Genomic DNA, 16,612 nt, shown 5'->3' on the forward strand with positions numbered 1-16,612 from the left:
CGGTCTGTAGTGCTACCTGCTGCCTCCCTCAACAAATCAGGCTTCTGACTCAGCCTCGAGGCACATGAGGCCAGGCCCTCAACGGAGGGTCAACTATCTGCCGCCTTGTGTCTAAGAAAAAGCGCAGGAGATGGTTTGGCGAAAAGAGGAGGAGAGACAGGGCGGCGAGACAGGGCAAGGTGAGGGCCACGCCGTCTTTCAAGGCACCTCGTGCGGGGCAGTACTTTGTAAGACGGGGGCCTGGTGTAAAACTCCAGCTGGTGCCATCAGGACCAAGAGGGGGAAGTGTGGGAATCATCAGTCACTTGTTCCCTTTGGTAACTGCTGCCCTCAAGGGCTAGACCCCCACAGACAGCTAATAAAGAAACACCCAGAAAACTGCAGGTGGTCAAAGTTGCCTGTTATTCCTCATCTTCTACCGGAGATGCCCTGGCCGCCTTCTGCAGCTGCCTGGCCCCCACAGGGACGGCTACCACCTGGGACAATGGATCCCCTGAGTATCAACACCGGAGTCTGGCAGGGCAGTGGTTTGTTAGCCAGCGTGGGTGCTGCTCTCTGAGTGAGCACAGCATGCTCACAAACGTGACGCTCCTTGGAGCAAGGCTGACCCCCAACACCACAATCCCCCCAGGAGGCGGGGGTGCCAGAGAGGGAACTGGAACGAGTTAAGGTCTCTATCTGATGAGCAAACAGGTCTTGGTGAAGAGCGTCACAACCGCATTTCCTCTGCATTACAGAACGAGGCATTCAGAATGGGTGCAAACTCCACTTCCTGCTTGCCCTTGTGATCTTGGGCCAGCTACTCAAATGCTCTCAGCCTCAGTTTCTTCATCTGCAAAATGGGGAGAAGAAGAGAAACTACCTGATGGAGCACTGTGAGGCTTAGGCGAAATAGTACAAGTAAACTGCTTTGCCTGAATTGAAGCTGCCTGTACCACTGTCAACACACCACAAATGCCAATTGCTATTATTATCACCATTTCCATCATTGTTACAAGTTATGCCATCATCTAACGAGCCCCGATAGCTGCCAAAGCTACCCTTTGTGGAGACCCAGTGCTCTAAGCACTCCCCGACCCCGACTGCGCTGGGAAATCTACACTCATTCCTCATTTTGTCCTCACTACATCCTTGCCAGGTTGAAACGGACACTGGGGGTTCGGTGATTTGCCCAACAATATGTCAGCAACCACTTAGTGGCTACACTCCCCAAGTCACTTCCACCAGCCGGTAATGAACGATGATGAGTAATTACTCCTTCCCATCTAGCCGGTATTTTTTCATTCTGAAGAAGATGCTTTACTGGGGATGAGAGCGGCAGCCTGACCCAGTTCGGCCCGAATCAGAGATACCCTACCAGGAGCCAGCAGCACCCAGCTTGTTGGACCAAAACTGGTCCATGGGTGGAGGGCATCCGATCAGACACCACCTGGGCAGCACGGCATCAGGTAAGTCCACTGCTCTCTACTCCTTCGGGAAGTAGAGTCACTCCTGAGTCACCATCTTCCAACGTTGAGCAGTAGGGCTTAATAACTCGTGTTTTGTGCAGAGTCAGCCTTAGAGAAAGGTTCCTCTGCAAGCTGGGGCTCCTGCCGTCATGGCACGCCCAAAGATTTGCCCAGGAAAAGCTCGCTGGGTAAGCCTTAGAAACACAGAGTTTCTAAGCTCTGGAATGGACCCTTACAGAGTGTTTTGTTGTACAACTGGGGAATCTGAGACCCAGACAGAGAGAGGAATTTGCTTTACCAAAGTGCAGGGATATAGGCTTAAGTTGGATCTGGATTCAAAACCTAGGACATGGGCAAGACCATTCACCCTTCTGAGCCTCTGTTTCCTTATCTACAGAATGGGAATTATAATGCCTGCCTCAAAGTGTGTGGTGAGCCTTAACCAGGGAGGGACAGAGGTCGCACGAGCACTCGGTGGCATCCTGGAGACTGTGTTTCCTAACCTGGAGCCTGTTCCACCGGGCTGCCTCTGTCTCTGTCACGTGTTAGCATCAGTGGAAATGGGACCGGTCCATGGGATTCCAGCTAATATTTGAGTTACATACTCCTTCTCCTGCTGAGACTCAGATGCTACTTTCTTCCTTTATGGAAGATCAGAGGGTGACCTCTCTGCATACAAGGACCAGGACTGTCCAAACAGGCAACTGTGCTTCTAGGGTCTCGGTGCTAAGGGCTGATTTTAATTAGGGACTTTGCTCATGCCCACAGAGGAGAGAAGTCTCTCTTCTCACGTGGAGACCAGGGCAGGCATGAAAAGTTGGGAGTCATGGGGAATCCTCACAAAACTTTCCAGCAGGAGAGGAGGGATCTAAATGTGCAAGTCTGTGGTTATTTAAGCACACTGAAGATGTTTCTATTCTGGAAAGAACTCAAGTGCAGAGTTGTGGTCAAACCCCCAGAGATGGCCATGCTAACATCACTCGTGGGATGGCGATGCCCGGAGACAGATGCAACCACCCGGCGTCATGCCAAGGTAAATTCCAAGCACTCTTAGGGCCATAGGGAAGTGGGGGGAGAACTGAAAGGCATTTACCCACAGCCCTCGGATTAACAATCAAGCCAGAGGATGTCAACACTGCCTGGAAAAAGGAGCTAACAAACATCATGATGATAGCTAACACTTATTAAGCACTTACTGTGTGCCAGGCACCGTGCAGATGACCTGACATGCAGCAGCTGATCTAGTGAATCTATTATTATTCCCATTTTACAGACGGAGACACTGAGGCTCAGAAAGGCTCTGCCCTGCTCGAGGTCAGGCACACTGCTCAAAAGGAAACAGAGCTGGGACTGGCACCCAGGCGCCTCCCTCCAGGGCCTCTCACCCTGTTGCTAGGACACATTTGATACGTCATCACCCCCTTTTCCTCGTCTGAGCTCCCAAGCCACCCTCTGACTGCACACAGGCTCACCCCCATGGAGCATTTACGGTCTCTCTGACCGTGACTTCTCTCGACAAATTAATAAATTGGCCTTCTGGCGTTGATATGTGTCATGACTGCTATTTTAGTTTGCCTGATGCAGGGCCTGCTCCCCCTGGGCACTGAAATAAGCCAGGTTCTGGAACTTCTAACTGACGTCCACACGGGCCTCTTCTGGCTCTGGACCCTCAGTGGATTCCTGCGGCAGACGCATGATGCACATGTGCAGACGGTAAACTGAGCTCACCGTTCTGCCCAGGCCCACCATCTAGCGGTGCTACGTTGACTGTGTTAACAGTCTTGACCTCAAGACACCGTGTTGGGGGTTACGTGTGCCATTTTCCAGGGAGAGAAACAACAGATTTGCGTGAAATTCTCACAGGGTCCATAGCCCCCCTAAAAAAAGTCCGAAAACCCTTCTGGCAAAGGTAAAGGATAGAACCCCACATTTAGAGAAAGGCCCCCTGCTGAATATTTGGGGGATCCCGGATCAAATCGTGTGTGATGGTGAAGCGTATCCGCTCTGGAGCGAGAAGGAACCAGGTTCAAACCCTGGCTCCACTACTCAATAGCTGTGTGGCTTTCGCCAAGTTCTTTGAGGCCCCTGAGCCTCAGTTTCCTCATCTTTACAATGGGAATAACTCGTCTGCACAATGGCTTGTTGCAAGAACTAAATGAGGTCAGGCACGTGGGTGATAAGGACGCACAGGCGCTCAGTAAACACTGCTGCTCATTTATCAGACCAGCAACACGATCACCCTGTGGTTGTGCTGGGGGCCGGGGGCTTATTTCCCTCGCACTCTGGCAGCCCTCTCCTCCTCCTCAGCTCCCGGCCAATAAAAGTTGATGTCTTGGCTGGAGGACTGGCTGGGCTTTTTTCAGGGGCTCCCCTCTGACTACATCTGTGCCTGTTCAGCAAAACGGGCCTCTGGGCAGAGAAGATTAAACGCCTTCTGAAACCTCCACCCTTGATCACCAGAAAGTTCCATTTCCACTCCGAGTAATAACCATTTTGTCTCCGGCAGAAATTCGTGGGAGCAGAATGTAAAACACCCCAGGCCATGCTCAGCCTAGTTTGAACCCAAATACGTCTTTGAGATGAAAGGTTATACGTGTTGACCCGAGCGGGAGGAAAAAAAAAATTACAAAATTCAATCACAGATGCCTTATCCACAGTGACCCAAGAGAAATCCTGTGACTGGGCAGCGGAGAAGCAGAGAGAAAAAGCTGATGTCTCCTTTAATGCCCTGCATGCTTGCTTCCCTCTGTTATCCCTCCACACCTGCAGACAGAAAGAGTAGGAACAGGGGGACCAATGACAACAGCCAGTCAACCCCCCAAGTGCTAATTACGCCCCTTCCCTTCAAACCATCCCAAGGGGCGTGAACGGTGCAGGTGGGAGGGAGATGAGCCTCTCGTTCCAAGCATCTTATGAGCATCTTCTCAGAACGGGGAGCATACACCTGGCAGACAAGAGGGTTCAGCAGCCCCGGCGGGGCGGGCGGGTGACTTACTTGCAGAGAAGTTGGCCTCGGTGTGGACAGGAGGGGTGGAGGGCAGGAAAGGTGCATGTCCCACAAAGAAAGAGCGGAGAGAGCGCTCCGACAGGAGCGGCGAGCGCTGCTGAGACGGAATGTTCTCGCAGCTGCCCACGCTGCTGTGAATCTTGAGGTTCAAGGGCTTGCTTTTCTTCTTGGCTCTGAAAGGGAGACAGAAGCAGACGAGAGGGCAACGTGCCCGTCATTGCACACGAACTGAGAGGGGGTGGCCCCCATGTCGTTCAGCTGGTACCAATGTCCACCTCCCATGTTGACCTGGCCCTGATGCTGTCCTATCCAGACTTCACTGAGCTCCAGTCACCAGCTGGGTGCTGTTTCTCCCCTGTGACCCTTGGCTGGTGCTGTCTGCACTGCCCAGAATACCCTCCCCGTCCCTGCCTGGCTAATCCCCATCTGTCTTCTCTGACTCCGCTCTGGTGTCCTCTCCTCCAGGAAGCCTTCCCTGATACTCCCCTTCCCTTCTTGCCTGGGTCGGGTGTTCCTCTTCCATTCTTCTACGATATTCTGTATGTATCCCTGTGGCTGTACTTGCCTATTTTCCCAAATTTGTTCTTTTAGTGTCTGTCTCCCAAGTGAACTGTGGGTCTTTGAGGGCAATGACTCTGTAGTGTTTGTTTCTCTGTCCTTGGCAACTAGCACAGAACCTGGCACACAGTAGGTGCTCATTAAAAGCTTATGAAATGACCAATCTGGATTATGACTGGCACTGATCATGCTGCCTTCTAATTCCTTGAAGGCAGGGACCCTGTCGTTTTCGTTGCTGGATCTCTCAGACCCTGGCTCAGCACCAGCTGAATGGAATGAACCTCTGGGGTTGGTTTGGAAAATTTCTCCCCTTCCCAAGGAGCAGTTTAAGAGGGTGTGATTTGGCACAGCATCCAGAACAAACCACTCTGCCCTCCCCCCACCCCCATCCTTCCCCTTCCTCCACCCCCCACCAAGGCCCCATTCAGGTCGGGCCCAGAGTTGGGCGCCATCTTGTGGCCAAAGTGAACCCTCCTTGCAAATTTTCTCTGTTTGTAGGTGGGGAGCCCAGGAAGGTGCCTTAATTAAAGGCTGGAGGCCTCCCACACACAGGCAGCCTAAAAGTCACCCTCTCCAGGAGGTCTGCTGCTCATCAGCTTTAAGGAATCTAAGTGCGCCCGCAGAGTCTCTCCCTCACTGCGTTGGGCTGGCAGCCCCACTTATTATCTCCCTGGGGGTCTGAAGCAAGGCCCAGGAAAGTACTTCCTGTTACAGCAGCACACGTTAGCTGGCTCTCCCTGCCCGAGAGGGAAACAAGGCATTTCATTCCACAAGTCTCCAAATGGGGGAGATTCACAGCGTAGGCATCTACACCGAGGCAATCTAATTTTGGAGTTAAACTCGGCAAGCTTCGGGATCAGTGAGACCGGGGCTCAGGTCCTGATAGTGACCTCAGGAAAGTGATCTCCTTTCTTTGTGCCTTAGTTTCCCTACCTGGACAATGGGGAAATCAATAGCACCTACCTAAGAAGGATGTCGTGACAATTCTACGAGATGACGTGCTTGGCACAGGGCCCTGCACACAGCAAGGTTGCCTGTTGGGAACATCACTGTGACCATGTTAAACTGGGTGTCTATATAGCATGGAATTAACCTTGAAGAAGCCAAAAGTTGAAGCCAAGCCGTGTTTTTCACCTGAAACATCCAGCAACTCTCAGCCCACCGCTACTCTTGGCAGGTGAATAGGATGCAGTCATATCCTCTGGCAAGAGATCCCATCATTAGTTCCAAAACACTAACAGGAGCCTTGAGGCACTGGGCCACCAAATGACAAGCCAGATCCCTTGTATAAGGAGAACCAAGTCTAAGCCCAAGTTTAACAGTAGTTCAGTGACTGCAGAGAGTCAATTTGCTTTACCAACTCAGGGCCACAGACGGAGCAGAGAAGGGGTATATATAAATAAATGTTAGTTGGGTAGATGGATGGATAAAAAGGTGGATGGATGGATGGATGGATGGATGAAGAGATGGATAGATGGAAGGAAGGAAGGGATGTAAGAAGGATGGGTGGATGGACAGATAGATGGATGGGTGGATGGATGGATGGATGGATGGGTGGATTGGTGGATGGATGGATGGATGGATGGATGGATGAACAGGTGGATGGATGAAAAGGCTGAAGAACAGAAGGCTTATGGATGAATGGATGGATGGATGGATGGATAGATGGATGGATGGATGGGTGGATGGATGGGTGGATGGATGGATAGATGGATGGATGGGTGGATGGATGGATGGGTGGATGGATGGATGGGTGGATGGATGGATAGATGGATGGGTGGATGGATGGATGGATGGATGGATGGATGGATGGATTGGTGGATGGATGGATGGATGGATGGATGAATGAACAGGTGGATGGATGAAAAGGCTGAAGAACAGAAGGCTTATGGATGGATGGATGGATGGATGGATGGGTGGATGGATGTGTGGATGGATGGATGGATGGATGAATGAACAGGTGGATGGATGAAAAGGCTGAAGAACAGAAGGCTTATGGATGGATGGATGGATGCGTGGATGGATGGATGGATGGATGGATTGGTGGATGGATGGATGGATGGATGAATGAACAGGTGGATGGATGAAAAGGCTGAAGAACAGAAGGCTTATGGATGGATGGATGGATGGATGGATGGGTGGATGGATGTGTGGATGGATGCGTGGATGGATGGATGGATTGGTGGATGGATGGATGGATGGATGGATGGATGGATGGATGGATGAACAGGTGGATGGATGAAAAGGCTGAAGAACAGAAGGATTATGGATGGATGGAAAGGTGGATGTAATGAAGGAAGAGAGGATGGGAGGATGGAAAGACAGACAGGAAGAAGAGAGGGGAGGAGTAAGAGAACGTGGAGAATGAATGGCTTCTTGATCGAAGTAGGTGGAGGGAAATCACATATCACTTCCTGCCCATCGAGGAAGCCTTCATGGACAGAATACGGGACTCACCTTTACCATTTGTCCTCATTACCCAGCACACTCAGAGGAGAAAACAGACACAAATGACTGTGTCTAATGACTGTGACTGTGTAAGATTCAGTGCATATTTTGCAGTATATCCTGCAGGTGTAATTAAAAAGAACATCCTCTCCAAGATCTCAGGATATCAGAAACCTATTGCATAAATGTCTTCCCTGGACTCGGGGCCAGTTTGGGGGAAAGCAGCAAAATGGGATGGCACAAAGCATCGGCGAGGGCAGCTCCATCCTTTGAGGCCGTATGAGCCCCGGGTGGACCATGCTGCTGTCTACACAGGCGGGCAAGTCGGAGCTCCCTGACATGGCAGGCTGTCCTGACAGCAGCCCCAGAGCCGGGTAGAGCAGAAGCTGCATGTCTAATTCAGCTCAGGGGCCATAATCTGTGCTTAGGGAAAATGCACTTGTTTCACCAGGTACCGCAAAGGATTATTCATTCCAGTGCTGGAATCGAACAAAGTTCTTCTGACCTTCCTGGAGCCTAATTTGCATGGACTAAGCGAAAAGGATCCTGAGAAAACTCTACCTCTTCGAATTGGTTCATTAGTCTCCATCTGCGGCCACACAGCTCTGGGCCAAGCCACTCTCCTCCCTCAACTCAGCTGCTGCTGCTGTGTCAGAATCAGATCCTCAATCCCACTGCTTTTTGGTTTTTTTTTTTTTTTTATGGTCTTTACCTTTTATTTATATTGAGGCGAAATTCACATCATATGTAGTAACCACTTTAAAGTGAGCAATCCGGTGGCATAAAGCACATTCACAGTGTTGTGCAACAACCATCCCTATCCAGTTCCAAAATAGTTTCATCACCCCCAAACAAAACCCTGTACCCACTAGGCAGTTTCTCTCCGCGCCCTGCCCTCCAGCCCACGACAACTACCGACCTGCTTCCTGTCCCTTTAGATTTGTCGATTCAGGGTATTTCGTACAAATGGATTTACACAAGATGTGAACTTCTGCGTCTGGCTTCTTTCACTGAACCTAACGTTTCTGAGATTCATCCATGTGGTAACAATGTATCAAAACTTCATTCCTTTCCACGGTTGAATAATCCCATCCCACTTTCGATTCTTTATAATCTGTTCTCCACCCAGGCACCGAAGCGAGGTTTTAAAGAGCCCGCATTGTAACATGTCACTCCTCCGTGCCCCCACCCCTACCTCCACCCCCGCCCCCGTGCTTAAAAACTTCCAAAGGTTTCCTTACAAAAAGCTTCAAGAGACCCTCAGGGATCACCCTCTGGACCATCCTGTCAGTGGAGATCCACTTTAGGCATCCCTTCCTCAGAGACACAGTCCTCAACCCTCAGAACTCGTCAGATCTCCAGGTCACATGTGCTCCCAGCACTAAATGCTTTTCCTTCACACAGTGCATCCCGGTTGGAGTTCTGCTGCTGCTTAGGTGGTTACTGAGTGGATGTGCGTCTCCCCCCACCCCAGTTTGTGCCCACCAAACACGGGATGGACCTGTAGCCCAGCACCTAACACAAAGCAGGCAACCCACGGTTGCAGAGCTAAGACCAGAAGCCAGGCCTATGGACTCTCACCCAAGCTCACGTGCCTCAACTCGAGCAAAGACAACCCGGCACCTTCTGTCTTGGGAGGATTCTAAAGGAATGCAGCCCGGTTTCGATCTACAAGGCAGGAGCCCTGCTCTGCCAGCATCTTCTCCATTAACTCCAGCTGTGGGCTCCTTGAGGGCAGAGGCACACCTGATTTCTTGTGCCACCCCTGGCCTAGGTCTGGCAGACAGCCCTGTACTCCAAAGGCTCTTGATCAGTGCCCACTGGTCAGCCAGTACCTCAGAGCCTTGGCTGCAAAGATCACGGAGGGGGTCCCAAACTGATGATTAGTCTGTCCACTTTTTTAAATTTTTTTTCCCATTGGATATTCTTTCCTGCTTTGTCAAAGATCAGTTGGCCATATGTTTGTGGGTCTAGTTCTGGGGTTTCTATTCTATTCCATTGGTCTCTGTGTCTGTTTTTGTGCCAATACCGTGCTGTCTTGATGATGACAGCTTTGTAGTAGAGGCTAAAGTCTGGGATTGTGATGCCTCCTGCTTTGGTCTTCTTCTTCAAAATTACTTTGGCTATTCGGGGCCTTTTGTGGTTCCATATGAATTTTAGGATTGCTCGTTCTAGTTTCGAGAAGAATGCTGGTGCAATTTTGATTGGGATTGCACTGAATGTGTAGATAGCTTTGGGTAGTTTTAATTTTTTTTTTTTTTTTTAATATTAGAGGGAGAGAGCACGCAAGCAGGGGAGAGGGGCAGAGAGCGAGGGAGGGAGAATCCCAAGCAGGCTCCACACTGAGCACAGAGCCCGACGCAGGGGCTTGATCCTACAGCTCTGGGATCATGGCCTGAGCCGAAATCAAGAGTCGGGCGCCCAACCGACGGAGCCCCCCAGGTGCCTCTGCACTACTTTCTATTCCCAAAGTTTGATGGGTGCCAAGTCAAGCAGAGCTGCTGGCTCCTGTGGTCTCTTTACCCTCACTTCCTCGAATGTGGGGTTGTGTCCGCTTGAACTCGGATGCCTTCACCCAGCTACAAACGTCAGCGTCTCATTAACGGTGTCTGGGGCATCCAGCTTGGCCAGTTGGTAGGAAATGAGCGAGCTGGGGGTGGACGAGCTCCTCGCAAGCGTGGCTGGAGGACAGGCACAGCACACATTCTCACACCCCGCTCTGTGCAGCAAAGCACTTGACCATAACCGTTTTCCCAGAGAGGAAAACAATGCCCGCTGGTCTTACACGGGGCTGCACGAGCTGTCCCTTCTTCCCAGATGGGGCCATTTAAGTCGTCTGCAGCTGACATGATCTGATTACCCAAAAATGAGGCCTCCAGGCAAGACCCTTTTCTTTTTAAAAAAAAAAAAAATTTTTTAACCTTTATTTATTTTTGAGACAGAGAGAGACAGAGCATGAGTGGGGGAGGGTCAGAGAGAGAGAGGGAGACACAGAATCTAAAACAGGCTCCAGGCTCTGGCTGTGAGCACAGAGCCCGACATGAGGCTCGAACTCACAGACTGCATGATCACGACCTGAGCCGAAGTTGGATGCTTAACCGACTGAGCCACCCAGGCGCCCCAGCAAGACCCTTTTCAAAACCAAATAATAGCACCAAGTTCTTGGGTGGGAAGGGGGCGGGGGGAGGGGGGCGGTGCACAGAGCCCAGGGAAGGAGAGAATTTGGAAAAGCAAAGGCCTGTAAGTCTAACACCAGGAGAATGTTTGGTAGCATATGCTCTTGACCACAGACTACAACCCTCAATTCTGGCTCGAACACACCCCAAGCATGACATTGATCTACGAGAGCACTCGGAAAAAGGAAGCATGAGTAAGTCAATCAAACACCGTAAGCTGCATTTCCCCAGGTGTGGATGAATATGAAATGCCTTCAGACGAGGCAAGAGTGAAATTTTTGTCTTTTAACAGTTAAAATTTTAAAAATGAACTTGCACATCAACTGCATAATCTCACAGCAATGATTTCCTGGTAGACAGCTTTATGTAAAATGTACTAAGAAGAAAAAGCAGGTGAAACAGAAGGAGAAAGAGGAGAAAGGGGCAGAGAAGAGGGAGAGGAAGAGACACTGATTGGAAAGCATGTGAAGTACATTCCAGAACGGGTCCCGCCAGAATGGCTAAAGAGAGAGTCTGAGGTACCAAAAGTGGGCCAGGATAGAGAGCAACCAGAAGTCCCCTCCCCCCACCCTCCCCCCTCCCCCCTCCCCCCCCCTCCCCTGCCAATTCTGGTAAAACTGTAAAGTGGTACAACCATTTTGAAAACCTATCAACTAAAGTGAATATACCCTCTAAGCAAAAGATTTACCCCCTGGGTATGTACCCAACCAAAATGAGTGCCCACATCCACAAAAGAATGCCCATGGCAACAATATTCATGTGGCCAAACACTGGAAACAGTCTCCATGTCCATCAGTAACAGAAAGCACAAAGTATAGTATGCTCATACAATTGATCACCGCATGGCAATGAAAAAGAGAAAACTACACCTTATACTATAACGTGGCTGAATCTCAATGACAGAATGTCGGGCAAAGAAAACCACCCACAGAAACGCTTGTATTGTATGACTCCATTATGATTCTATTTACATGATGTTCGAGAACAGGCCAAATTAATCAATGCTGGAGAGGCTAGAAGAGTGATTTTTTTAAATTCTCTAATGTTTATTCATTTATTTTTGAGGCGGGGGGCGGGGGGGGAGGTGGGTAGCAGGGGGAGGGGCAGAGAGAGAGAGAAAGACACAGAATCTGAAGCAGGCTCCAGGCTCCAAGCTGTCAGCACAGACCCCGACGTGGGGCTTGAATCCACAAACCGTGAGATCACGACCTGAGCCAAAGTCAGACACTTAATCGACTGAGCCACCAGGTGCCCTAGAATATGAAGAAACCAGAACCCTTGCACCTTGCTGGTGGGATTGTCCAGAGGGGCAGCCACTGTGGGAGAAACACCATATGATGGGGCAATTCCACTCCTAGATACAGACCCCGGAGAACCGAAACCAGATGTTCAAACAAAAAACTGTGCACGATGTTTAGAGCACCATCATTCACAAGAGTCAAAAGGTATAAACCACCCAAAAGTCCATCAACAAATGAATGGATAAACATTCAAGTTGTGGTCGACCCGTGCGAAGGAAGACAATCCAGTATTACAAAGTACTGATTCGCGCTACATTGTGGGGAAACCTCAAAAACATTAGCTAGTGCAACACACATGCACACCAAAGACCACACGTTATGACTCCATGTATATGAAATCTCCAGAAAAGGCAAATCCACAGAGACAGAAAGCAGATTAGTGGTCGTCCAGGGGGCAGGAGGACTTAAAAAGTAACTGGTTAATGGGCTTGGGGTTTCCGCTTGGGGTGACGAGGAAGTTCTAGAGCTGGACAGTGGTGATCCAGCTGAACTGTACAGTTTAAACTGGTTAAAATGGGGGTAGCTGGGTGGCTCAGTCGGTTAAGCGTCCGACTTCAGCTCAGGTCATGAACTCGCAGTTCGTGGGTTCGAGCCCCACGTCAGGCTCTGTGCTGATAGCTCAGAGCCTGGAGCCTGCTTCAGATTCTCTCTCTCTCTCTCTCTCTCTCTCTCTCTCTCTCTGCCCCTCCCCCGCTCATGCTCTGTCTCTCTCTTTCTCTCTCAAAAAGAAATAAACATTTTTTAAAAAGTTACAAAAAAATAAATAAAATAAACTGGTTAAAATGGTAAATTTTATGCTCTAAGTACTTTCCTACAGTTAGAAAAATGTATAATAGTAATGCAGGACCTAGATCTCTCCCTCTTACTAGCTGTGTGACTTTCAAGAAGTCATTATCCTCTCTGAACCTCAATGTCCTCACCTGTAAAAATGCATAATAATTCCTCTATTTCACAAGATTGTATGAGGTCTAATGAAATAACATACTTGGAGTGTCTGAGAGAGTGTGTGGCACCTGCTAGGTAAATCCTCTTTCCTGCACTGGTCCCTGGCCAAGATGCCTCCTTCCCTCTAGACAGACTGAGGCTCTTTATGGGCAAAGATGATGTGAAAGTCAGGCTCAAAATCAAGAGAAAATGGACAAGCATCCATGAAGAGGACCAAAGAATTCCTCTTTACCCTGGACCTCTTTCCTCAGGGGAAACACACGATGGTCTGCGGACCACACGGACTGAGGAGGGAGGCTGCCCATCACTGGGATTCAGCGATGACCAGATTGAGCAGACATGAAACATTCCTGAAAGAGGGAAAGCTACAACAAGGTTTCCAAAGGCCTTCCTGGGGACACAGTATTAGAACTGAATGTCAAAAAAGAAGCCAGAATGCAAAGATCTTGAGGGAGAGGGGACCAGGCAGGGAGGCAAAGTCGATGCTGGGGAGTCCAAGGCCAGGGCAGGTCAATTCGTTGTGAGCAAGGAGTAGAGAAGCAGAAGACACAAGCAGGGGCCATGGGGCCAGATCACTGCGATCGGTGGGTGCCACGTGGGTGCTTGCCACTGTAGGGAGGTGGGGTTTGAGAGCAACGGGCACCTGCCAGCAGGTTTTAAGAAGGAAGAGGACAAAACCTAATTCTGTTCTGGGAAGACCACTCTGTCAGTGTGTAGAGAGTTGACTGTGGTGTGGGCAAGAATGGGATTACGGATGGGGCGCCTGGGTGGCGCAGTCGGTTAAGCGTCCGACTTCAGCCAGGTCACGATCTCGCGGTCCGTGAGTTCGAGCCCCGCGTCAGGCTCTGGGCTGATGGCTCGGAGCCTGGAGCCTGTTTCCGATTCTGTGTCTCCCTCTCTCTCTGCCCCTCCCCCGTTCATGCTCTGTCTCTCTCTGTCCCAAAAATGAATAAAAAAACGTTGAAAAAAAAATTTAAAAAAAAAGAATGGGATTACGGGATCCCGAGGGGAGGCTGTGGCAGTCACCCAGGCAAAAGATGATGACGGCACGGACCGAGGTCTGGGCATCAGAGGGGAGGAAAGGGAAGCATCTGGAACACAGCTCTTCTGGGACTTGCCAGCCAAGAGTGTGGCGGGATCAGAGAAAGAGACCTCTGACGTCTCCTAAATCAGTTGTGCCGTGTGAATGCCCGGTCTTAGCTGGACAGTCTCCCATGTAGAGAAACATTTCCTGGAAGAATTTACAAGATGGGGTGGGCAGGCTGGCGGAGGGGAGGCAGGCTGATTTGGGGAGTAGGTACTTTGTTACTTTGAAGCTTTGAACTTAGTAGCCATTTGAACTTAGTAACAAGAGTATTCTTTGATAATAATTAAAAAAAACATAACTGTAAAATGGCATACAGTATTTTTGGCTTGAATTTTTCTCTTTGTTTTATTAAAAAAAACTCTAGAAGACAGAGGAACAAACATGGAATAATGTGGTCAAACATTATTTAATATTTCAATGATGTTTCATTATTTTTTCAATAAGTTTTAAATTGAAGATCAAATTTGAGATGGATTTTGTTTCCTAAATGGCTTCTATCAGTCACTTAGTAACTGGTATCTCAGATTTAGTTGACAGATATAAAAATGTGGTTGTTTATAGATTCCTAGAAATTAAACATATATATATGTGTGTATCATTGTATACATAATATGCATTATATATTAACTTACGTATTTATAGTACATGACATATAATACATGTACATAATATATATAATACACTATATCACAGTATGAGTACTACATATACATATGTAAATCTATATATCCATGTATAATATATAATGTAGTATATATTATATTTATGTGTACGAATTTATATATGTATATATACCATATAATAGTATAATATATAGTATAGTATAGTATATATTTATATATACATTTATATATGTATTATAGTATGTGATTAAACATGTTATATATACACATACATACTTAACTGTTTTCTTAAAAATAGATACACAGTATTTTATTTTTTTTAATATTTATTTTTGAGAGAGAGAGAGAGAGAGAACAGGAGTGGCAGAGAGAGAGGGAGACACAGAATCCGAAGCAGGGTCCAGGCTCTGAGCTGTCAGCACAGAGCCCGATGCGGGGCTCAAACCCACAAGCCGTGAGATCATGACCTGAGTCGAAGTCGGATGCTTAACCAACTGAGCCACCCAGGTGCCCCATGTCTTTTTTTTTTTAAGGTTAAACCTTGCTCAGTAACAGATCAGTTCTCAATATCAAACAGATCTTCTACCGAGACCTGATTGGGAAAAGAGCATGTGCGTGTGTGTGTGTGTGTTGTGTGTGTGTGTGTGTGTACGCATGTGTGCGTGTGTGTGTGTGTGTGTATACACACACACACTAAGACACCACTTCACTTCTTCAGAGCCAGGACGAGTACGAGAGGAAGAAGGAATGAGAGAGGAAAGGAAAGATATTCTAGTGCAGAGGTTGGTGAATTCTTTTCTGTAAAGGCCTCTGCAAGTCCTACGTTCTCTGTCACAACGCCTCAGTCCTGCCGACGCAGCATGCAGTTAGTCCGAGACCACGTGTGGATGAACAGATGTGGCTTGTTCCAACAAAACTACCTACAGAAATAGGCAGTGGGCTGAATTTGGCCTGTGGGCTCCAGTCCGCTAGCCCTGTTCTAGTAGGGTCTGGACTTACCTGAAAGTTAGGAAAAGTAAAGCAAACCACCCAAAGCAACCCCTGAATCCCATTCCCCCATCACGCGGCTCACCCCGAGAGCTGCTAGTCCCACCACCCGGGGTCTTTCCTCATCCCCACCTCTCCTGGGTTAGACCGGGTCCTGCCACGGCCCCTCTACGTTTCTTCAAGGTCTGGCCACATTCTGGAGTACACCCTCGTTTTTCTGATGATTCGATGAGCGTGAGTCCCTCCCACCCACGGAGGGATCCTGTGCAACTTGCTCCCTGTGGATCCCCAGAATCCACGACAGGACCCAGCACGGAGCGGGAGTTGACTTAAGTAAACGAATGCACGAAAAGTCCGGGTGCTTCCATCGCACCAGCACATGAACGCTGGCGGGCTTCTGGAGGAGGTGAGTTGGGGAGAGGGTGGCCCTCCCATGCATCCGCTTTGCCTCCATGCTATCGGGGCTAATAGGAGGCGTGTGCTGCCTCCAGTGGCTGAGGCGGGAGTGGGAGTCCACCTGCAGGGAAGGTGAAGCGCCTGTATTAGCCCACCTGGGGCTGTGAATGCCAGTAATCGCAGGACCGCTGATGTCAGCACAAGATGGGTCTGGCCGAGACGCTGGGAGCAGGTGACCTGCCTGGGACGTGCTATCTCATCTGGGGTAGGAGCAAGGATAACCTCCCTTTTGCAGTTGAGGTAACCGGTGTTCTCTATAAAGTACCCAGGTCACAACTCCATGAAGGCCTGGGGTGCGAATACAGATTTCACCGACTTCAAAGCCTGTTCCAAATTGCTCTATTAATTCCACTATAATGGCTGACTGCATATATTCCCATCTTACAGGGATGTCTGTGCACGCTTAGGGTTGTTTGGGTGGCTGACTTCAGGGCTCGCTGGCAAGAGCCAGTCTTGGGCTTGCAAACTGGGCATCTTGCCACAAAGCTGGTCCCACCCAGTTCTTGACATGCCCATGGACAATGCTGCTTCTCTCTGCCCATTATGATGGAATAATCCAGAAGCCCGCAGCCCCCT

At 49.3% G+C, this 16,612-nt stretch overlaps 1 protein-coding gene across 2 annotated transcripts in view; it reads right to left on the bottom strand.

Moving 5' to 3' along the window:
* Positions 1-16,612, bottom strand: part of KSR2 (kinase suppressor of ras 2) — a 433,928-nt gene that overhangs the window by 172,843 nt on the left and 244,473 nt on the right. For both annotated transcript variants that reach the window (XM_053902086.1, XM_053902087.1), the window contains exon 5: positions 4,444-4,628. In XM_053902086.1, coding sequence (XP_053758061.1) covers positions 4,444-4,628 — 185 coding nt within the window. The remainder of the gene's footprint in view (positions 1-4,443; positions 4,629-16,612) is intronic.

The sequence above is a fragment of the Panthera pardus genome, unplaced genomic scaffold (assembly GCF_024362965.1).
Source record: "Panthera pardus isolate Hobbes unplaced genomic scaffold, ASM2436296v1 HiC_scaffold_15, whole genome shotgun sequence".
In the NCBI taxonomy this organism is placed as follows: domain Eukaryota; kingdom Metazoa; phylum Chordata; class Mammalia; order Carnivora; family Felidae; genus Panthera; species Panthera pardus.